The 25159-nt window shown below is 44.4% G+C and overlaps 1 protein-coding gene across 1 annotated transcript in view; it reads right to left on the reverse strand.

Annotated features, from left to right (window-relative positions):
- Positions 1 to 6129: 6129 nt before the first annotated feature.
- LOC308289775 (calsyntenin-2-like) overlaps positions 6130 to 25159 on the reverse strand; it is a gene marked incomplete at both ends in the record, with an annotated part of 308051 nt that continues 289021 nt past the window's right edge. Inside the window, 8 exons of the mRNA XM_080731527.1 lie at positions 6130 to 6351; positions 7690 to 7874; positions 10389 to 10512; positions 11244 to 11389; positions 12150 to 12320; positions 15606 to 15817; positions 22259 to 22407; positions 24986 to 25152. Coding sequence (XP_080587653.1) covers positions 6130 to 6351; positions 7690 to 7874; positions 10389 to 10512; positions 11244 to 11389; positions 12150 to 12320; positions 15606 to 15817; positions 22259 to 22407; positions 24986 to 25152 — 1376 coding nt within the window. The remainder of the gene's footprint in view (positions 6352 to 7689; positions 7875 to 10388; positions 10513 to 11243; positions 11390 to 12149; positions 12321 to 15605; positions 15818 to 22258; positions 22408 to 24985; positions 25153 to 25159) is intronic.

The raw sequence follows: 25159 nt of genomic DNA on the forward strand, positions 1-25159 counted from the left end.
TTTTTACATTAACCATTTGAACCCTAGCATCCCTATTGTGAGTGGAACGTTACCCAGAAATAGCCGATCTACAAGCTTATACAACGCCGTTGTAATCGGCTATTTTTGTCAAAGAAGAGCAGACTAAAGTATTTGATGGTTCAATTAGTTAAATGTCTGAAAATACACATCACTCCAACATGATGACAGTGCTGTCAAACAAGTCTAAGCTGTCTAAGAAATCTATGAAAATCTTTCTTCTGCAACAACTGTACACAATATGTTGTGGGGGTCCCTGCTTCATCTCTCTCTCAGCTAAGGGGTCCCTGGCCTGAAAACGTTGAAGACCCCTGATCTAGTCTACACATACATTTCACAATGATTATAGGAAGTTGGTACACCATGGTTCCCTAGAACGAAACAGTAGTTAAACAGCAAATGACAGAAGTAACAGTGCTTCAAAGTCATCTAGAATCCTCTCTGTCATTACACAAGACAAGGATGCACCATACCCTGTTGTACTGAGGGGCAGGTGTCTGGATATATAACACGAAAATAAAGGGATAGACAACACGGTCCATTGTTGAAACAGGTAGAAGACAGGCCTGCCTGAGACAGCAGACTTCTTATTTTCCCCTGAACGTAGCCCTGCTGTACTGTGGCCCAGGGGACCCAATTAGAGGCATGGTGTGCTTGTGTTTTCCACCGCCATTGACTCAGCAGTAATTTGTTTACTTCACAGTGACGGTTCTGGATAGAAGAATGTTTCCTGCGAGTGCAGCTACAGTACCATGCTACAGTTACAGTACCTGATGCAGTTGTATGGTGTGTACATGTGCTAGACATCATCAAAGACTATGTAGCTGAATCCTCGACTCCCTGACCCAAGTCAGGTGGTGCTGATGGGAACAATGACTCATAGCCCTATCATCGTACAGTCTGGGGTATCACCGCGGTGTAGTCTTTTAAAGTAAGAAAACTACAACATTATGTCATTCGCCACGGTGAAGAGCTATCACCGTGAACCCCGCCATCTCTCCTCTGTTTTTACCTTCAGACATCTCCCCATCACCCCGTTCACTGATTGGTCGATCTTGACCAATCAGTGTGCCCCCTGGTTTCAGAGGCACAGTGATAGGACTTCACCGTGAGTCCGTGACTATGATGGCCTCCATTTGATATCTCATTTTTTGGTGATAACTTATCACCTAAAAGTTGAGGATGATAGCTCTTCACCTCGGACTATGATAAGGCCTTTATGCCCCCGACCCTCACATACACTCTGTACATTCTGTAGACCAATATAGGCACGCTAGATATTGCTTCTAAATTCTACACCAGACTGTAAAAACAGTCTACACCAGATTATGGTCACACTCATACTTTACTTGTGCTGTCATTTACTCACCGATTGATGATTATTCCAAACATGTTCTTTTGACCTTGCTGAAATCCAACGAAGCAGGTCGTTCATTGCAGGTTCAGGAGTCGTGTACGTCAAATGTTTAAAATAAAAGGTAAAAAAACAAAACAATGGGCAAACAAAACAAGAACAGGCTCCTAAACTAATGGCTTAAAGGTTTCAAAACAAAAATACAAAAAAAATCGATTTGTGAATTTGTACAGAGGTCGTCACGTCAGGTCGGAAAAACATATGTTGCCTATCCACAGGTGTCCTGTGTCCCATGAGCCCCTGCGTGAAAGGTGGGCATCATTTCCTGTTCCTCTTAGCAGTTTCATTCTGACTGGTTGCTGTTGCTGTTGTGAGCCCGTCACACCTGAATCTCTGCATGGTGATTACTTGGTGCTTTGTTAAGTGATTTGAATCAGCTGTGGAGTCGAGAACAAATTAACACACCCCCTTTTCCTCAGTAAACTCACTGGGAAACGTGTGGATATTGCTATGTTTCTCTTCTCTGGCTATAGCTGCCACTCACACCTGTTGCTTGATTAATGTAAACTAGGATGCAATTCTCCAAGGCGACCAGTAGGGTTAGTAATACATTAAAATGTTAAATTAAATGGCTCAAACTCAAACACACACAAGCACGCACGCAAGCACGCGCAAGCACCCCCCCCCCCCCCCCCACACACACACACTGTATAGGCCCATATAATAAATTAATAAATGACTGATATGAAACCATAGTAGCTACTAGGCTACTATACAGTATATGAATTCCCATAAGATATCTTCATAATGAAGTCCCAATACAAATAATGACATAATAAAACGCCATTAAAACAATACTTACTGCGCCCCAGGGCACTCATAAACTAGGAAGCTACAATACACAGGCTTAATGATGTGGATGCACCATGGTAGATTTTCTAGTAGAACTTCTACTTTGGTGGACTCGTATTCTTCCATTGTGCCACCAGAGCACCTCAAAATGTCATTTCAATCTCCCTACACCATATTTTTGTTTTAAACTTCATAGGTTGGTGTTGTCAAGATTTCATCCAACTGTGATCTTATTTTCTTTCTTAATAGTAACATTTTATTTAAAGGCAAAACCTACAAAAAAACGTGGCGTTTTGATGCAACGCTTTCAAAAAACATCTGAAGCGTGGAGTTCAACACTGGTGAACTTTGACCAGATGGCAACCGATAGGAAAGATGTGCCATTGACCCCACTTGGTACAGGCATAAGGTTGGAGGGACAGCGGATCTCGCCTCTCCTGGTTGTACAATTAAAATGTCTCTACTAGATTATTTGGCTCATGACACAACTCCCCATTTATGCACGCACGCACGCACGCACGCACGCACGCGCGCGCGCGCACACACACACACACACACACACACACACACACACACACACACACACACACACACACACACACACACACACACACACACACACACACACACACACACACACACACACACACACACACACACACACACACACACACACACACAGAACAAGGTTCACGGCTGAATTTCTAAAACAAGTCTTTATTGGCCAATTTACAGAAAGTGCTGTAGTGACCATTCCAAAGGAAAACAGACCAAAGAGTCCAGAAAACCCCAAATAAAAAAATCTTTTTTTGTATACATTTTACAAGGTTTTCATATTTATTTTTTTCCCATTCTCCTGCTCCTCTTCTTCTGCTTCCTCTAAAAATAAACGTGGGGACAACAGTAATGGTCGTCCACCAAAGGTTCCTGTGGTAAAAGGGGGGAAGGAGATGCAAATATAGGGAGGTGACGTCACAAGACTAGGTGTCACAGTAGATGAGGGAAAACGTCTAAACAACATATGCGATCCTTACATGAAACACAGAACTATACACAGATGCTGTGGGGTCACTTGGCTATGGGGACAAGCAGGGGCGTCACAAGGGGTAGGAAAGTGGGACTGAGTTACTGGGGCCCAAGGTGGAGGGGCCCTAATAACTTTATCTATTGAAAAATAGCAGATATACAAGCTCACAGCGCGGCACCGAGTGCCGCGCTGCGAGCTTGTAGATCTGCTATTTTTGAAAAGTTGTGAAAATGTGTGAAATTTCGCTTCTGGGGTCCCTGCAACTAAATATTTTGAGATTGGGGTCTGTGGCCAAATATATACAGTATCATCTTGGGGGTCCTTGACATAGGTTTCTTGCACACATTTTCACGATTTTTCAAAAATAGCAGATATACAAGCTTGCAGCGCGGCACTCGGTGCCGCGCTGTGAGCTGGTATATCTGCTATTTTTCAATAGTTAACATTCATGGGGGGCCCGCAGTGAATCCTTGTACCCAGGGCCCAGAATTTGGTGTGACGCCCCTGGGGACAAGGCAGAGGTTGGCTTTGTGATATGAGCAAGACCTGACTGTACCTGGTAGCTTACCAATGGTGCACACAACTCCAATCATCACTTGCTCTTCAGACAGATTCAATTATCATGTCGAGTGTTGGGAGTGAATTGGACTCGGGGTGACCACAACCAGAGTTAATAATGCCCTTTCACCTGAAGTGAAGACACTTTAGATTGTGTTAGATTGAGTAGTGATATTTACTGTGCTGCAGCATACTTTTTGTGGAAAAGAGGTCATCAGAACAAAAGGATATAACTGCAGAGAAAACAAATGAGCACATACCCATGCCCAAGTTCTTTTTGGCACCTCCAAGAATGTTTCCACATCACTACAGAACACACCAATGTGTACATTGTGTGTGACTTTGTCAGATATTCATACATAACACTGAATGTAGGGGGAGGTGGGTCTTAACTAAAGTAACATTCAGCACTCAAAGTAGAGCCAGATCAGTTATATAAAACATTGTCCGTAGATCAGTTTTTAGTAAGCAGGGGGGAAAAAACAGTAAAAAGTATGCTGCAACCTCTTACCACTACTAATGTAGTCCCCTCTGTTTCTGGTTTTCTCTACCGCCTGGTCAGTGTGGAGACAGTGACATCTGATCCAACCAACTCACACAGTCAACAGGAAGATGGGGGACATTAACATATACAGAGGACCAGGCTTTAGAAGGAAGTGACTTCTGTACAGACTATAAAAAGGGTGGGTGGCGGGGGATTAGGGGCGTGTTCATGCAGATGAGGATGGATGGGTGGGGATGGAGTATGTGATGGATACAGGTAGAGAACAGGAGTGGCCTTGTTGGGCTGGGGGTGGAGTTTGGAAGGGGGGGGGACGGTGGGGGTTGGGGGCTGCTCTGGGGAGTCACCTACTATACTCTATACTCAGTATTTACTGGCGAGGAGCATTTACAAATGTACAATAATTCTCCTCTATCCACAAAAAAAGATCCACAGCTCAAACCCCTTAAAGGATGAACATGACATCTGCAACAGCCCACTCCTCTAAACTACACATGTAAATCACCTGGAATTCAGTGTTCAAACCGTGACAAAGAATTGCAAATAATATATAAAAAATAACTAATAATAATAATTATGTTCCTGCAGCTAAATAAATGCTCTTTTCAATTTACATGAGAGTTCAGAAATCTGGTCCCATAATCGATGTTGCAGACAGAATGAATGGTACATGATTGTGTTTTTTCCACAAAGGGCCTCCCTGTATCTTTTACCCCATCATAGACAGTTATGGGACCATTGAGAAAGAGATGCAGAAACAAAATGTGATGAAGTATCCCTTTAAGACTCAGTTAAAGGAGAATAGTTTTGATTGATGAGTAGTTTGACTGTCGTGACAGTGGTACATCTTTATTAGAGGCTCAGTACAGTATATGACTGTAAGTTCTCTGGAGAAGTGACAGTTAAATGTTTAATGATATGGTACATGAAAACCTTAAATATGGGTATTGTGGTTAATTATTTTCTCAATACCTAACTACACACAAGATATGCAGATATGACGATACAAACTGGCTTTTCTCCCCTCAAACAAAGCTAGCTTTCTCATAATATTGACACGATTTTCTAATTTACTTTGTCACAATATTAGATTCTTGTTTTCAGGACACCCTCACCCTCGTCGCTCTGCCCGACCCTCATGCACCTTCACTCGAACTCATCTCCATCAATGCTAACCTCTCCTGGCCGCCTCACTTGCAAACCTCCAGGGGACCATGCTCTCAGTGGGCGATGTTGTGAAAACCAAAAGAACTAGGTCTTTACGAAGAGAAATACGCTTGTGTTTTGTCGGGAACATTATTTCATTATCTCGACATTACAAAAGAGAAAATGAAAAGTCATTGCATGTCTCAGAGGACGTCTAAAGCCTCTGTCATAGTCCAAGGTGAAGAGCTATCACCTCACCGCGGTGTAGTTTTCTAGCTATCACCTAGGGTTTGTTATACATTTTTAGGTCATAGCTAGAAAACTACACCGCGGTGAGGTGATAGCTCGTCACCTTTGACTATGATAGAGGCTTTACACACCAACCAAAGGACGTATTTGTGTGAACAAGAACCAAGGCAAGGGCGAGTGTGTGCATGTGCCTCTATGAAAATGTGTTAATGAATGTTGAATGAGCAATGACTAGTGTGTCTTCTGTATGACCAGTAGGGGGAGATATTACCTCAATCTTTAGAGCCACAACATCAACAGCACATTGTACAGTCTTTTTGTTTCCACCATCTGAACAGAGGGTCCTTTATGGAGGGGTGTCGGGAACTGTTCTTTTGTTTTGTTTTTTTAATGTGTGTGTGTGTTGTGTGTGTGTGTGTGCGTTTAGTAAGATATTGTCGCTTCATCCCAATTCTGGCCTTTCTTGCTGGGGTGTTGCATCGTGGGTAACTGGACATCCACGTCCTCCTCGCTGTCGTCCGATTCGGCACTGGTGATGTCATCATCCTCCTCCTCCTCGTCTTCATCTTCATAGTCATCTTCCTCTTCCTCCTCTTCCTCACTCGCTTCCTCCTCCTCCTCTACGGCCTGGGGCTCCTCGAGGGTCTGTGGCGACAATGAGAGGGTTTTGACTTTCACATCTTTGTGGGCATATCTCTGCTCTTCACATACATTTATACCTGACCCAATGATTTTAGTCAAATGAAATACCAAAGATCACACCCAGTGTGAAGTGAGTGGTGCCAGTTATGAGTTTGTTTCATTAAGCATCCAGCAATTAAGCTTGGCCAACGTGACCCTGGTGCGTACAACAAGATGTAGGCCAGATGTAGGTCACGGCTTCGTGTCCCAGACAAAGACAGATGTCGGAGCTTAACTCCTTCTAGGAGCACCGCTCAAAAATAAACACCATCCTCCTTTCCTTCAACCTCTCACCCACCTCTGCTTATTCTCTCTCACCCCCTTTCTTTTAACCCATTTAGGCCTATAATTATGTAATGCTTTAACTATTGAAAAATAGCAGATATACAAGTCTTTAAATATATTGATTCTGGGGGGGCCCTGGAACAACATATTTGGAGATGGGGGTCTGCGGCCAAATACAATGTAATTTTGGTGGTCCTTGACATGAAAAAGTTTGAGAACCACTGATTTAGAAGAAGGATTTAGAAGGCATTTATAGAATCAGGTCAAAAACATTCATGATTTTTTTTCAAAAATAGCAGATCTACAAGCTTGCAGTGCTTATAGATCTTCTGTTATTCAATAGTTAAAGCTATACTGTGTAAGTTCAACTAGTGGTCAGTAGCGGTATTGCTTTTTTCGGCCGTTTTTCGGCCGGAGTCGTCGCGGACCACCGCCGTGGACCACCGGAGCGGCGCCGCAAACCACCGCGACCGATAGTAATCCGTGGAGGGGTAGAACGCATGGTAGAACGTAATTTTCTGGCCAGGATTTGTGGATTAAGAGGTTAAAATCCTTCACCATGGTAAACACTGTAGCCAAGCGGAGGCGCTTCCTGGAGACCAGAGCAGATAAGCTGTGATTGGCCGGTAGTGTACCATGTGTGCATGATCGGCGATGTGATTGGGCAACGTATACACAACGTATACAGATGATGCAGATTACGTCATTTTGGCGCGAAATCCGGTCCACGGCCAGGATCATAGAAAACATATAAAGAGAAGGCTTCAGAAGCTGAAAATAACGGAGTGGGTGTTCTAAAACTTTAGCGATTTAACAGTTAGGACAATTTTAAGATTTGTTTTATAAAAAAAGTTACATGGTACAACTTTAAAGCATCAAATAATGTTTAAAGTGGTTCAAATATAAAGTGACACATGCAGATATGCGTTCAAGTCTAAATGGTGTAATCTCTGCATCCAACCTGACCACCACCCCTCCCCCATTCTCCCCCCCTGCCCCCCTGCCCAAGTCTGTCACCTCCATGGGGTTGACGGTGATGGTGAGCGCGGACTCGTCCCAGGCCTGGTCCGTGTCCTTGGTCGTCTGCACTACTTTCATCTCCTGCTGGTGGGTGAGGTGGATGCGGTAGATGCCCACCACCACCACCACCACTAGGGCGGCGATACACGTCACGATCACCACAGTAGCTGCACTGGGCACACCTGGGGGGGACGGGGACGTGAAAGAATATGATTATTATTGCGACCGTAGGTTGCAGATTCGCATGTGAACGGTCACAGCTTGTCCGTATGTATCTCTGTCTGTCTGTCACGCCTGACACTGTGGTTCTATGGGTTTGTCACTCTGACATCATGCTCTGATGTCACTGTGATGTCAGGGAAACCACTCTAACAGAATGGGATTGCTGCTCTGACATCACGCTCTGTCTTCTGACAATATACACCTGTATTATATTACTGCTTGAAATCCTCTTGAGCTAAAGTACTCAAAAAATAATTTAAAAGTTTTCATTGAAGTTGAAGATTGACATGTAAACTTATCACCGCCGCGTTTCCTGGAAGTGAGCGTTCATGAATAAAGCAAAGATAATTTATTCTGAACGTCAGAACACGTGTTGGTTTGTTCCTCTGGGTGCCCGAACGTATGGAAATGTAATAAGACATAGTTTGTCTTCTGGGCTTGTGCATACAGTAGCTCAACAAAAAAGAAAGAAAAAAAGAAAAACCCCAACCCAACTCTATTTAGCACTGTAATTACAGTGCACATAGTGATAGGCTGTTCTTGGTCTTACAGTAAGTTCATCTCTCGGCTTCTCATTTATAATAAAGAAGAACATGACTCAGTGCCTGTTCTTTCTTCTCCACTGGTGTGTGTGCACACATGCGCGCGCGCACACACACACACACACACACACACACACACACACACACACACACACACACACACACACACACACACACACACACACCAGCGTGTGTTTAACAAGTGTGACTTACAGAGTTACTTAATTGATCATTTCATTCACTCCAGTTCCCCAGATTTTCACACCAAATCCACCGCCTTTGATCTTCTTCAGAGAGAATCTCCATGGGACCCTGTACTCTACAGCAACATCCTATGTCTCCCTTAGAAGTACTGTATTTAATTTTTTATTAGGCAGTAAAAGAGAGACTGCAAAACAAGTGCGGAGACAAAGGTCATATTGGAACCTACCGATGACACGCACACACGCACGCACGCACACACACACACACACACACACACACACACACACACACACACACACACACACACACACACACACACACACACACACACACACACACACACACACACACACACACACACACACACACACACACAGTGGTGTAAAGTAACTAAGTACATTTACGTAAGTACTGTACTTAAGTACAATTTAAGGTATTTGTACTTAACTTGAGTTCCAATTTCCAATACTTTTACTTCTACTCCACTACATCCCGGATCCTAATATTGTACTTTTATTCCATTACATGTATTTGAAAACTTTGGTTACTAGTTACTTTGTATATACATTATAATATTATAAAACATACATAAACCACTTTAGCCCTATTTTATACCTAGGCTATTTGCTTGTAGATCTGCTATTTTCAAACATTTTGTACTTTTACTTTTGGCGCTTTAAGTACATTTTGATGCCAATACTTTCTTACTTTTACTCAAGTACATTTTGAATTCCGGACTTTTACTTGTAACTACATTCTACATTGCAGTATTGATACTTTTATCCACCACTGCACACACGCACACGCACACACACACACACACACACACACACACACACACACACACACACACACACACACACACACACACACACGCGCAAACACGCACACACAGATGTGCTCATGGCAAGAACAACATACACCTCATCAGTCTTCAAATGCAGCACACCCAACCCTTATTTCTCCTCTCCTCTCCCTAGACTTGTTAACAGAGTAGCAGAGTAGTCCACAGAGCTCTCCAGGATTCTAAGTAGAATCCATTAGAGCCAGATGAATAATTAAGGCCCGTGTGTGCTGGATTAAGACCAGCAGGCTCCCTCTACCTCTCACCACCGAGGGGTGGAGAAGCCTTCTTCACCCTTTGAGAATGTCAGTGTCTTATCAATGGAAGCTGGTGTCTAGCCAGGAGAGACGTTCAAAGAACGTGCATGGTAGTTTTCAGTGTGGGGGCAGTATATATGTCACCTAGTGGGTCACTACGACCACAAATTGGGTCACCACATGTTCTGGCATTGTCACAGACAAAAGAACAAAACTTTTGCAGAAGAATATTTAAATGTTAATGCATTCAGCCCTGACTATAAGTTCAGGTTCCAGTTCGAAAATGAGAGAGTCCCAGCTGAAATCACTGGTCTATATGTGAACCTATTTTGATAGTTGCTTTGAAAGCAGTACCTCTTTATAATAACGCTGTGTATATTATATAATACTAAATCATATATATATGGTACATAAAATTGTAGTTCTATGAAAAAGAAAACCAGAACTCCTTTTGAGTGTAGGATTTCTTTTTCAAAGAAGTTCGAACCGTGCACCCGAGATACAACATTGAGTCAAACGTTGATGAGTGCCCCTCTTCCTCTTTCTTCAACATAAAATTGTAGACCTAAGACACAATAGTGCCAATGAGAACATCAGATCTAGAGGGTGTAGTTGTGTGTTAGTTACCTGAGTTGTGGCTAGGGTAGAGGCCGTGGATCATGGATGGATGATGTTCCATCTGCATGTACTGGGGCGGGGCCACCATGTGATTGACATGCTCCCCAGCCACTGAGCTGTGAAGTATACTGACCTGAATACAGACAGAATAGCAGCAGGGGGGAAAGCTTTTAGAAGACAAAAGCATCACAACAATGTTCTACAGTCTTGTTCATTCTTGTCTCGTTTTAAACCAAATCCTGATTTTTCAATTATGAAACACGATGAGATATAACACTGGTTGTTTTGAACAGAGGACTGTAGAACTCAGAGAGCTTTAGTTCCAACACAGCACAGTAAGGTGATAGGTAGAAACTAAATCATGAATTTAATGTTAGTATGGAAGCCAAGCACTCAGCTCCCATGTGTGTCCTGAGGAAACCTGGAAGGTGGAAGGTCAAATGTACAGTAAAAGTATCAGCACAGCTTAAAAACAAAAACTGTGTGGTGAAAAATATTCCCTTTCCTTCCCCATGTCATATGAGCTCCAGGCTAACCGCTTTGGTAGACTGTACGTTCACAATAAATAGATTGTTATTATGTCAATATTATCACTGTCGGGCAGAAACCTTGTATCTCCAAGTTTCAAATTCATACGTCTTTTCGTAACCTAAAGCCCTGCTTCATCATATAAGACTGTCGCACAAAACTAGTGAAAATAGCAGACCTACAAGAACACCTACAGCGCCTCGCGGTGTGAGCCGCTGTGTGCTTGTAGATCAGTTATTTTCACTATTTCAAACTATTTTAAAATTATGAATACAAAACAAGCGGTTTTGGACATACAAGGTTTCCACCCGACAACAACGAGTTGCTGGCACTGACCTCAAGGTTGAACTCATTGCTGGTGTATCGTCCGTTGAGCTCAGAGCAGGTGAGGCGGAACCTCCTCTCCTCCAGCTGGCCAGGATGCCAGTTATGGTAGCGGACCTGTCTGATCACCTGCTCATAGTTGGACATGGAGTCCACACCTGGGAGGAGGGGGCGGGGTTCATGGTTGACAAAGTATTCTTAATGGTTACCAGATGAAGATTAAGCTCAGGCGAAGATGCTGAAGAACATTACTTTTTTTGTGTGTTTTACACTGATAGTATAACAGGAATTAAGTGATGTAGTCTAGCATGGGGATTCAAAGCCAGTGTCTCACTCTCAACTGAAGATGACGTTCAACACGATACAAGGATGTTTCCGCGAGAATCGCAAGAAGTCGAAGAGATACAGGCTCTGCTATTCAACATGGGCATTAGAAGTCATGTTCTATTGAAAGTTCAGAATCCTGCTACAGAACCCAGCAGAGAATGTTCTTAGAATGCATGTTGCGATCTGAAACTTTAGTCATTTAGAAAAGGCCTCATTACTGGCACTAGCCAGCATCTGCTGAAAGCCACTAGCTCACTGAGATGTGTGGTAGGCACAGTATTCACTGCTGGAGTAGATATTAAAGCTCCCCTATCCTCAGAAACATGTCTTACTTTTATCATCAAGTCATTTTCGAGACATGACTTGATGATGTTTTTCACAGTCTCCTACTGAGCAGTTTCTCTGTACTCCCCCGACACAGAGCATAGATCCATCAGAGGAGAAAGAGTGGATGTCCTTCCAGACAATGTTCATGTGTGAAAAAAACATGTTAAAGAAAATATCAATCAGAGCAGAGTATTTTTACATGACAAAGTGTGGAAGGGAAATGTGGGATTGGATGTGCGTGTTCTTCTTCTTTTTTTAACCTACCATATATTGACATCCCAGAGGTAGAGTTGGTGGCGTCCAGGTGTTTCCCCAGCAGAGCGCTGTGTGGCAGCTGGAGAGACTCCTGCTCTGGCCTCAGCTCATCACCCAGCACCAGGATGTCACAGTAGTCCAGATTATGGATAATCTCCTCTAACACACCAGGCCGACGGGCTGCACACGTACGCACAGAGACAAAAAAAAACACACGCTCAACTGCAAACCACAAGCGTTTGGATTCCTGTGCGCCACCTACTCCTCCTCATACGCACTCCAATTATTCTGTAAACTCTCCAAACTACTGTGTGTGCTGCAGCAGAGTCAACACACCCCCTCAGACAGCTCCCATCACAGCTCTGCCTGCCTGACAGGCTGCTAAGCCTCAGCCACTGCCACACTCTCACTCTGCCACCCAGCCTTCTCCCCTGCCTCACATGCAGTCCCCTGAGCCTGTGCCGTCCGTGCCCACTTAACAGCCTCCCCACAGAGACAGAGAGAGACTCTCTGGAGGAATGGACGAGAGGAGGAAGAGAAGAAGACAGAGAGAGAGAGAGAGAGAGAGAGAGAGAGAGAGTGAGTGAGAGAGAGAGAGAGAGAGGATGGCAACAACTAAAGCATACACACACACAACTTTCTACTGAATCTACAGTAGGTGTTGTTGACGGTAAAGCTGGACTCCTGGCAGAAAAAGGTGTTGTGTGAGAAAGTCAAGAACATGTCTGACGCTGATCAGATATCTGGGGACAGGGCGCACGGTGGCACAGTTGGTAGCACTGTCGCCTCACAGCTAGAAGATCCTGGGTTCGATTCCCACCGGGGGACGCTGTGGGTTCTGGGGGTGCGTTCTCTCCTCTGCGTGACTGATCAGTGCCCACACCCTAGGTGCGGTTGTCGAAAGGACCTTTCTGTGTGGAGTTTGCATGTTCTCCCCGGGCCTCCTAGGGTAGCTACCCTCACAAAAACATGCAATAATCCTGTTCTCTATAATGCCTCCCCATGGCCAGCCGGGGCGCCTGCATGAGGGTCTGCTCACTCCTCATGCATTGAAGGAAGCATGATCTCAGTTCGGGGCTCTCCCCAGGTTTGGCAGAGGGAGAGCAGCGTCCAGGATTACAGCTTAGGCAATTGGCACTGTGTGAAAAATGGAAGGTGTGACGAGGGAAGGGAACAGAGACTGGTGGTCGCAGAGGAATAATGAAGCGACAAATGACAAAAGACGAGAGAAAAGTGCTCGCCAATGCTTGAAAGAATGACATCAAAGATAGAATGACGTCAAAGAAACAGAGCAGACGTTTTATTGGGAAACAAAATGGGAACCAAGACACGACAAAGACGGAGAGGGAGCATTAGAACGATTAGCCCCAAAAACACAGAACAAAAGAGAGAGAGAGAGAGAGAGAGAGAGAGAGAGAGAGAGAGAGAGAGAGAGAGAGAGAGAGAGAGAGAGAGAGAGAGAGAGAGAGAGAGAGAGAGAGGCAGGCCAGTGCTGGGTAGAGACACGGCTAAATAGAAAGACAAATGACAAAGGGAGACAGAGGACAGGGAGGCTGATTAATGGGGTCCAACAGAGAGGTGTCACACGGCCTGCAACAGAACCATGTGATTTGTGCTGAATCTGTTAAGGTTCAGCCTCCAGAGAACATTAAATCTGCTCATTATGAAACTTCATCACATCTCCCCCACACACATTCTGTCTTTCTCAGTCTGTCATTCTAGCATCCCTTGTCTGTCCGTCCGTCCGTCCGTCTGTCTGTCTGTCCAGCCCTCCCTCCCTCCCTCCATCTCCCTCTCTCTCTCTCTGTAGTGCTCCCGCTCATTTAGCTCCCTCTCCCTCTCTGTCTTTCTTTTCCAGCTAATCTGTTCCCTGCAGCTGCAGTCTCCATTTCAGTGGCAGAAATTGACTTTCCAGTTTTGAAAGTGATGCGTCGCGTTCTCTTTTCTTCTGTGGGCGCATTACACACAATGTTCCGCTTATCTGCTCCTAATTGGCACCGAGGCAGTGCCGAGCTGTGCCGTGCTGTGCCGTGTCATACGGCTCCAGCATTGCTGACCAGATACTGTATCAGAGACCAGACCAAAGGCAGCAGGATTTAAATGTCATATCCATTTGCTAGGAGGTCAAGCCAGGCGACCCGAGGAATCAATTGTCTGCTAGCAGAGGCCTTGCTCAGCAGGGGTGTGTGGTTTCACACAAAGAGGTAGGAGGACAGGACAGCAGCGGTGGTGGTGGGGGGAGAGGGTTTAATTCCAGCAGACCAATGTGATAGGGGTTAGTCTACTGTATACAGTATGTTCCCTGGGCTAGCAGAGAATTACGTACCAAGGGAATCTTGCTAACACAGCGGGATTAGTGCTGGTGAATAGCTGCACTCACAGTGAACTGTCCATGGTACTGATAGTGTGTTAGGGCATACTGTATGGGATATCGACGTTCACAAAGAGACAGATCAGCACACACAAACTTAAGAAGCCCAATATAGCCTTCCTTTTAATTAGTGCAGCACACAGACAAAAGTTCAACATAGTCTGTTTCCTTTCTCTGGAGGCAGTATGAAATGTTAAGCCTTCTCTGATGGGGCTTTTTGATAGTGGGACATATACTGGGGGAGTTAGCATTCATGAAACACATTATTCACATGAATGGCCTGCTCAAATATTCACTGTCTCCCTTTCAGCTACGAGGAAGCATTTCATTTGGGAATGTGACGCAGCCCAAGACTGGAGAAATTGCAGTTAAAAAAAGAAAAGAAAAAAAAAACACTTTCCTTTGCCAAGGAAGCCACTAGACTCCAAGTTGGCCTCATGGTGGCGCTATACCAGCCCACTTCACAAGTTGACCTATAACTCTTGAAACGTTTGTATAATCCCTATTAATTGGATTCCTTAGATCACAACGCAACTCCTTACATACAGTAGGCCACCCCTGCAGAACTACATTTGCTGCCACACCTTTTCAGTCCTCATTACACATTAACTCTGGAATCATGTGATGTGATGTGATGTGATGTGATGTGATGTGATGTGATGTGCATACTCTTTTTTTAATATTCCATAACAATTGCGTTTGAAGAAAAAAAAAAAAAGCTCACTTAGATCCATAGAGGGTGCCACACATGCAACAAATATCAATATCAATTCTGACTCAATTTCTTTCATATTTACTCTATTTTGATTTTGTAGAGAAAAAGTAAGAGAAGTCAACTCCGGATGCACGAAATGCGGTGTCCATAGACTCAGAGGGAAACACAGGAACTATTAAAAACCCTTGGATGATACAGGTAGCATGCTTCCAACTTCTTCTATTGTTCAGACTTACAATATAGTAACATTATAGTACAATCTGAAACTGTATTTATTGTGTATTATAAAAGTGAGTTATAAGCAGTATACAGTATACAGAATAATAAGAGTTTTTCACTATTTTTCAATCAACTCTATGTGATGAAATGTGCTCCATACCTGTGTGGTGTGTGGCTGCATCCGTCCTGGTCACAGTGCTGATGATGTGGAGGTCCTGGAACAGGGCCAGGCCTTCTGCTGACCTCAGGTCAGAGGCCGGCCTGCTCAGCCTCTCCACCCCTGCTATGGTGATCCTGGGCTCACTGGGCTGCAGCACCATCACCACTGCATCCATGTCCGGGATGGTGATGCATGTGTCCTCCCCAAAACACCTGAGAGACACAGAGACAGGGAAGGCCAGCAGACCCTGAAACGCCTGGTGTGAAATCTAAACTAGGCTTTGTATTCAGCTAGCATGATTGGTCAGAACTTGGTCAAGGACATTCAAGGCAGGAGTGATAGATTTATTTGTATTTTTTTTTGCGCATTCTGCCCCAAGGCTACATTCTGCCAGCAGTGAAAGCAATGATAGTTTTGAAGAGAAATTGGCTGAGGAGAGCAGGTGCGTAGCGTTGTTCCGACACGCATTACTCCGACGTCGCGTTCGTCCGACTCTCCCCACTACTAACCCTATATATCTAACCCTAAAGCCCTTTGCACACAGGAGCGTTTATCCGCACGGATAAAACGGACAATGTCATTTTTTTAAAAGAAAACAATGATTCTCTACGACCTCATGCACACCGGATCCGAATTAGCTGTGCGACGAGTGGCTGCGGCCGTGCGTTATTTTCTCGATCGAAACCAGTTCGATTTGTGCGTCTTGTCGCATGCGGTAAAAAACTCATCACTCCTTTTATGACTCCTTTTGGGATCCGCAGCGCAGATTCCGCACAGCATTGCACACCAAATCCAATGCGTTTTATTCATACAGCAAACGGAAGAAACGCAACTGTCCTGTGTGCAAAGGGCTTAACCGTATGTGTAGCCATGTATTCAAAGTAATGAGACATTAGACGTTCATATTCCTTCCGAGGAGAGCTTCCAGTCTCACAAGCCAACCTCCAGGAGGTACAAACACCTCTCTCAAGTGAGTCGTGACCATGCATAAACACAACCTGTGGCCAGTATTAACCTAAGCCATACTGTAACAGGACAGGTAGACAGGTACACACTAAGGCGCCGTTTACACGACAAAATAAATTATCGGATGTGCCGTCCGTTTAGGCGACTGGTCTATCTGGCAGTGCGTCACTGCCACCTGGCTACCTGGCATGCACACTACAGCGCTTTCACTGTTGAGTGTCTGTGTAAACGCAGAATAAAAAGTGAGAGCGCCACGGGACGTTGCCGTTTTCTCTAGAGACCGTCCTCGTCTAAACGTGGCCTAAATCTTGTTCATCATCATCATCTTTTGGTTTTCTAAAATATGTTTTATATATTTGGGAAAATGTTTGTCAAAGGTCCACACTGTGCTTTCAACTAAATGTTTGCCTATTTTTATTTTGAACTATAAACCATGTGAAATTCAACATTGCACTAGAATACATTGAAAAATAGACATACATGTACAGCATAAGCCTGTACAGGATAAGCCTCGAACAAACAAACATCATGGCTTCCTTCAGTTCCCCACACGCTGTGTAAAAGGCAGCATGCACACATTTAAATGCAGAGTGACAACTGGCATGCATGAATAGGCGACGCGTTTGTGTGCACTGTAGGACCTGGTTCTCCCCCAACAGCACCGCGCAGCGAGAACACTGACAGACCGGGGAGAAGCATACCGCACGTATGTGCACATATTGATGCAGACACCCGACAAACACGCACAGCATAAAGAATGCGGATTAGGCATCAATCACACAGAGAGCAAACAGACGTCAAACAGTGTGTGGGAGAGACAGAGCGAAACAGGAAGAGAGAGTGAATGACGGGGAGCCGAGAGGAAGAGAAATGACAGGCAGCGAATGTTCTGTGAAAGTGAGCAGAGGAATGCTTTTACATTTCACTGTAGGCCTTTCAAACATACTAACATCTGTCTGTGGGAGGGACATCAATGCTTTCTCTCTCTTCCTCTACTGGAGTTCGGAGCGAGAGAGAGAGAGAGAGAAAACATTGACGTCAGGCATTTTTCGCGCGCAGGATCCGGGGTTGTAATCACCGCTGAATAAGATAAGATTGCGCCGCGTGCGTAATTTCATATCTTTTCGCCCCCACATGTCACTGTAAACTTTTTTATATAACGGATAACGCTGACAAGGAGTCTTTCCTCTTCCGCACAGTGATTTTCCATCTCCGTCGCCTCTGTCTGCCTGTCATTATGACTCCCTTTCTCTCTCTCTCTCTCTCTCTCTCTCTCTCTCTCTCTCTCTCTCTCTCTCTCTCTCTCTCTCTCTCTCTCTCTCATTTGAGGCCAACACATTTTCGGTTGTAATCTCGTCCTTCTCTGCAGAGGTGCTGGTGATGGCCAGCAGTGTGTCTGTGTGTGTGTGTGTGTGTGTGTGTGTGTGTGTGTGTGTGTGTGTGTGTGTGTGTGTGTGTGTGTGTGCGTGCGTGCGTGCGTGCGTGCGTGCGTGCGTGCGTGCGTGCGTGCGTGCGTGCGTGCGTGTGTGTGTGTGTGCGTGTGCATGTGTGCGTGTGTTCTCTGCTCTCTGCTTTGTGTGTGCACCAAGCCACTGCTATGAGCAGAGCCCGAGAAAAACTGCAAGGAGGGAGCTGATGCCCCGTGAACAGAGGAAAAAAAATTAAATAAAAAATAAATAAAGAAATGGATGCCGTCCAATTCCATTATAAAGAAATATTATGAGCAAGGCGGAAACAAATGCCCCTACAAAGATTAGCGCTGGTTACTCTGTATTAAGGCATGAATGGTGTTTAATTGTGTTTTGAGGAGTTAATTAACTTTTTTTTGTGTTTATATTGGGACTAACGGCGAAAAGGAACATCATGCTTGTTGGTTGACATGCTTTGGTAGGAGGCTGTGTTTTAGCGCAGTGGTTCTCAACCTGTGGGTCGGGACCCCCAGGGGGGTCTCCGAAATATTTTGGGGGGTCCTCAGATGATTAACTTAATGTGCAACATTGTTTCTCACTCAACAGTAAACAAACCAACATACAGTTTACGTGTATAGAGTATCTGCACGTTTCTAGAGTGACAATTTCAGGACTTTTTAATACCTATAAAATTACAAATTGTCAAATATTAGAGGCAGAAATTGTGAAAATAGCCGATCTATATGCTCACAACGCCTCGCGACGCGAGGCGTTGTGAGCATATAGATCGGCTACTGTTTTAGCGGAACAGAAGAACAGGCAGCACAGAGTCAAACTGACTCCGGATGTCCTTTCAAAGCAATAAAACATGATTAAAGAAGGCTGCCGTGGAAGTTGGGAGGATGATTAACTCATAGAATGCTGTTGGAGAAATTGTGTGTTCATTCTAGTGGATGAGGATGCAGAGCAGATTCATTCAGCTCATTCAGTCTCTGGAACCATTTGTCCGATTGACAAAAATCTTTTTGCCACTGAATCACAACGACTATGTCTGTTTCTGTGATCGATCAGTGGACCCCGCCAATTATTTTTTTCATGAAACAGTAAATAAAAACATACAAAATCTTGGCACCTGGACCTTGGAGCCATTTTTGCCTGTGGCATGCTGTGAGTTAATGTATCGGCATCACCGATAGGTTGGTTCTCTTCCTCTCTCGCTCTCTATCCTTCACATACAAATGCAAGCAGACATGCATGCGCGCGTGCACACACACGCACGCATGCATGCACACGTGCACACACGCGCACGCACACACACCCAGTTTTCTATCTCAGGAGGCCTGCGATAGAAAACTTTCATATAACAGCATTTAACAACAAGACAACTTTGGGGGTAATTATAATAATGAATTCCTCAATAATCGCTGTGCCTCAAGCCAAGATGACTCTCCCCATAAACTCACAGAAACACAGACACACTCTCACAGATCCAGAGACGTTCCTCCTGCTGTTAGTTGAAGTTACGGGGCCCGCGGCAGAGCGAGGACCCTAACAGGGGGTGAGACTGGACCCCTAGGGCCGCGCTGCAAGGAGGGAGGCTTATTTAACAGTATCATGAATATTAAAGAACACACACCAGGGGAGGCACTCACACAATACCAGCCAGTCTCTCTCTCTCTTTCTCTCTTTCTCTCCTCGCACTCTTGCTCTGTGGTGTAATCCAGACAGAATTATTAATATGCGGTACATAAAATGTAAAATTTGGCCCCAGGTGGCAGGGAACAGGGAACAGGGGACCGAAAATGGTGGATTAAAGAACAGGTAAAGTGATGACAGAATAAGTGGAGGAGGAGGGAGAAAGGGAGAGAGAACATGAATGTAAGTGACACTGATATTGAAAGAGAGAGGAGCCAGGACTGTGTTAAGCCCCTATCATAGTAGGCACCGTGGTGATAAGCTATCCACCGTGGTGTAGTCTTAAAACCTTAAATTAAGTCATAAAACTACAACATTACGTCATTACTCGCGGTGAAGAGCTATCCACCGCGAACCCCGACGCATCTCTCTCTTTTTACTTTCAGACAGATCGGCCCATCACCCCGTTCACTGATTGGTCGATCTAGACCAGTCAGTCACAGTGATATGACTTCACCGTGGCGTGACTGACTATGATGGCCTCCACTTGTTTTCTCACTTTAGGTGGATTGTAAATGTGCGGTGGTAGGCTCTTCACCGCAGACTCTGATAGGGGCTTTAGTCTTCGCACATGGAGAGAAGTGTAAATACAGATTCAACTCCTCCTGCGTCACAGCTGGATGAGAGGAAGAGAACATCAGGAAGGAAATAAGAGAAGGAAAACAGAGAGGAAATGAGATGGGAGAGCATCCTCTCTGGCACAGAGGACAGCACAACACAAGGCCAACGCTGACATTTACTGTGACACATCTTTGTGTTTGTTTAATTGCCAATAATAATGTATACCGGTACGTGCACAGGTACAAATGAGTTGTTAAAAAACATGTCATCCATCCTCAGAATCAATAAAATAAGAATCAAAGTGTGTATGCGTGCCCAACTGCCCATAAACATGCTGGTAGTGGATATTTCTAGATCTTTCTTCAAACTACGGTTTGATATCATTCAGACATGTGGCTTCTACAGGAATAAAGCATCATTTGGATGGTTACAACGTTAGGGCTAATAATAAAATCCACAAAAATCCACTTATCCACTAGAATAATGGGATTTTTCTGCCAGAAACTCCATGGTGAGATCTATAATGTTAGGTTTCTTATTGTACAGGTTGTGTTGATGCATGGTTGGTCACTAAAAGAGGCTACTAGGCTCTCGAGACTCCTCTACTACGGCTGGTGCTTTCACTGCTGGAAGAATAAAGCCTTGGACTGAATGCGGAAACATAAAATAAATATATCATGCCCACCTTGAACGTCTGACCAACTTCTCACCAATTGCTCTTGCTGAATTTTCTTTCGGATAGTCAGGACATCTCTGAGGTGCAAGACAGGCCAAAATAAGTTCAGAGAGACCAATCCAAAGTTCTGAATGGTTGTCTTTTTTTTAATGTATCCAGTAATACTCGGAAGGAGCATGTACCTTTAACACTTGGGATGCCAATATCTTTGTAATTATTTGGCTACAGAGTGCCGCCATTCACTGCGCTTTAATTTGAAGAGCCCCGGAAGCCACGATCGTGTCCATGTTGTGGAAATTGACAATGTTGTAATGACGATCAGTATGTTTACTTTCACACAGAAATGAAAAATTCTAACCGCGGCTGACCGCCGCGGCCTATGTGTCGCCGTGAAAAAAAAAAACGGTTCTTGGCGATTGAAGCATTTTTTGAAGTAGATAAAGCTGTTTCTTTGCAGCAGCAATGAATAGGAGATTACACGCTTCCTGATGATGGCTGCCAATTTGCCTTATGGGATATGACGTTTTTTTTCGCTCACCGCAGCGCCTGTTTACCTGGTAACCATGGTAACCAGGTAACACGTCCCTGGTGCAGAGCTTGGCGCCGCACCGCCGTAATTCCTATCACATTCCTGGACGTAATTGGCTCCGGAAGTGTCGTTCAGACCAAAACACATATAGGGTTAAATCTGCCTTTTATCATACCCCTTCATACCTGCTTTAGTCGATTTTTTTCATTGCTGCCCCTGTTGCTAGATTTCGGTTGCCCCTGTTGCTAGATTTTGCAGGCCCTCTCATAACTAACAGAGTAGATAGACTTTATTCTAGTGCGGTTATTTCTTTAGCTTCAAAGTTAGTATTTTCTTATTGGATTGTGTTTACACAATGTCCTGAGACCAACCAAACCGCTGTTTTGACCTCACAGGCACCCTTACTTGTCAAACGGCTTCTGCTCTGCACCAGAGCAGGGAGAGGAGAGCCTAGAAAGGGAGGGGATCTTCTCGTCTGTTTGACAAGTAAGGGTGCCTGTGAGGTCAAAACAACGGTTTGGTTGGTCTCAGGACGTTGTGTAAACATAATCCAATAAAAAAATACTAACTTTGAAGCTAAAGAAATAACCGCACTAGAATAAAGTCTATCTACTCTGTTAGTTATGAGAGGGCCCGCAAAATCTAGCAACAGGGGCAACCGAAATCTAGCAACAGGGGCAGCTATGAAAAAAATCGACTAAAGCAGGTATGAAGGGGTATGATAAAAGGCAGATTTAACCCTATATGTGTTTTGGTCTGAACGACTCCTTTAAGAGGCAAGGGTGACATAATAAAGCTATAATGCTAGGTTTCTTACTGTACTGCAGTGGAGATGTGCAGGTGTCTGATGCCAGGTGTAGGAAACTGACGAGAATTGATGTAGGACACCTTCCTCAGAGCAGCGTTCATGTTATCCAAGTCCTCACCCTCCATCACCAGGATGGACTGGGCAGGGTTAAAATGGAACTGAGGGAGAGAGGGAGATGGGTAGAGAGAGGAGAATGGAGAGAGCAAGAGAGAGGGGGGGATAGAGACATATTGAGGCACAGAAAGCTGAGACAATAAACGTATTAGCCTCATAATAATGTACATGTAAAGCAATAATAACACTGATCAGTTGGAACAATGAAGCATAATGGCAGAGAAGCCAAAAGAAATGATATACGGTATGATTCATTTAGTCTTTTTTTTTTTTTTACAATGAACTACTTTGTATTTTCTTTAGTGCTGTCATTTCTTTCATCGCAAGTGATTTTCCATAGCTAATTGTGATTAATTACAAATAAATCACCTTTTTAATCCATTAAAATGTAATCTTAAAGCCATACTGTGTAAGTTGCCCAACTAGTGGTCATTAGCCCTATAGCAAACCGCGGTCGCGTCCGCGTCTTTCGTCCGTTTTTCGTACCTTCAGACCCCCGCGTCTGCCTCCACCTCGCTGAGATCTATCTTTTAAGGGGTCCCTTGTTCCTGTGCGTTCAGTAATTCCAGAGATACGGACTCCTTCACCCTGCCTGGTAGGCGAAATTACCTAGAGAAGGGATGGTACAAACGGGCGACAACAAATATGGCTGCCATAGCGACCCCACTTCAAGATGCGCTGTGATTGGCCGGCAGTTGTATAACCCTCGCTGTGATTGGCCGGTAGTGTGATGACGCAATTTTGGCGCGAGATCCGGTCCACGGCAAGGATCTCAGTTTACATATAGAGAAGGCTTTACAGGCTGAAATTCACGGCGCGGATCTTCTAAAACTTTTGTGATTTAATAGTTAGGAGAATTTTAAGATTTGTTTTATAAAAAAAGTTACATAGTACAACTTTAAAGAGATATTGTGTTTTACATTGACTGAATGTACACCATATGTATTACAAGGCGATACAGCTCCAGTACGGAAGCCATGCATGTGTCGTATCCCATACCATATGCATATTGTTTGCTGGGTCAGCCTGAGTCTAATAATGCACTTGGACAATGGACATCTGCCTTTATCAACCTGGGGTAATGTATTTTTTTCTGCTAATCAACTGACTTCCAACAATGAATATGAAATATTGTCCAGAAACTGAAACAGATCGGCATACTGACCTGCTAAATGTTATATTACATTATAATTAACATTACTATTCATTTGAGTACCAAGCCTACTGACATAATGTAGTGTCCAAATTATAAATGTTCACTAAACATCCAATGTTTCAAAGAGGCCTTCTATCAGAGGATCTGTGTGGCTATCCGAAGCTAATCTTGCTAATCAAAATGTCACTATACTAACGTTGAATCCCACTATTTTTGTTACTGTACTGTAGGTAAACTGTACATTCTATACTGAAATATAATGAAATAGGGCTTGGATTCTCAGAATTTGCTGAAACCTTGTCAATGCATGGATAAGGATGTCATAAATACGTCATGTAGGCTACTGCCGTTATATACTGGCCACATGAAGGATGAGATCCACCTGAAGCCATGGCCTTATTGGACCCAGTCTTTTTTCCTCTCTCTCTCTTCCCTCCCTGAGGGAGTCTTCCCCCTGCTCTGCTAAAACGTTGTCCTTTAAGCCACCCGGAGGGCTAACACTGCAACGCTCTCAGACGATAAACTGTGAGTGGCCCTGAGGAGCTTTACCTCCTCTTCTCTCTCTCTCTCTCTCTCTCTCTCTCCTCTCAATTTCTCCCTCAATCCTCCCCTCCTTCATCCCATCCTCTGTTCAGCCCATCCCTCCTCTTTGTCATCAAAGGCCAGCAGGAGCTGATCTGTGTGTTACAGTATGGACAGATCAGTGAGGGGAGCAGCAGAGGACAAAGAGGCAGAGAGAGAGAGAGAGAAAGCCTTGGGGTCTAAATACACCTCCATCCATCGTCCGTGTCCTCTAGAGTGCGCAGAGATTGATGAGCTGAGCCAATGGGATGAGAGAGAGAGCAGAGAGAGACTCTTTGGCAGGAGCTGATTGGTGATTTATTTAAGGAAGCTTTCCCAAAATGCCATCCATCCTCGCTGTCAATTGTGATATGGATTAAAGTTGTGTGTGTGTGTGTGTGTGTGTGTGTGTGTGTGTGTGTGTGTGTGTGTGTGTGTGTGTGTGTGTGTGTGTGTGTGTGTGTGTGTGTGTGTGTGTGTGTGTGTGTTCAAAATGTATGTCAATAAATAATATTGTATACAGTACTTGCACATACAGGTATATGAGTTGTTAAAAAAATTGCATCCCTCCTTAGAATCAATAAATAAGATTCAAAGCATGTGTGTGTGTGTGCGCGCATGTGTCTGTGTGTGCAAGCGAGCATGCCTGCCCATAAACATGCCAGTAGTACAGTATATGCATGTGTGTACTTTTGAGCGTATGTAACTGTACTGTCCGGGTAATTTAGTTAAGAAAAAGCTCCAGAGCCTACAATCAATAGAATACAGATTAAAGTGTTTTATGGGTATGTGTGTGTGTGTGTGTCTGTGTGTGTGTGTGTGTGTGCGTGCATGCGTGCGTGCGTGCGTGCGTGTGTGCGTGCGTGCGTGCGTGCGTGCGTGTGTGCTTGCGCATATGTGCCCACCTTGATGTTCTTGTCCAGGCTCTCCAGTGAGTTGATGTCCAGGCCCTCCTTGCAGGCCTGCAGACAGGAGATGACCTTCTGACTCTCTATCTTCCCTGGACGGATGGTCAGACCTGACAGGCTGCCTCGGAAGTACTGTGTGAACCGCGGTTTGGTCACCTCTCCACCTACACA

Source organism: Nannobrachium achirus, assembly GCF_963921795.1.
Source record: "Nannobrachium achirus genome assembly, chromosome: 8".
NCBI classification, from domain to species: Eukaryota; Metazoa; Chordata; class Actinopteri; order Myctophiformes; family Myctophidae; genus Nannobrachium; species Nannobrachium achirus.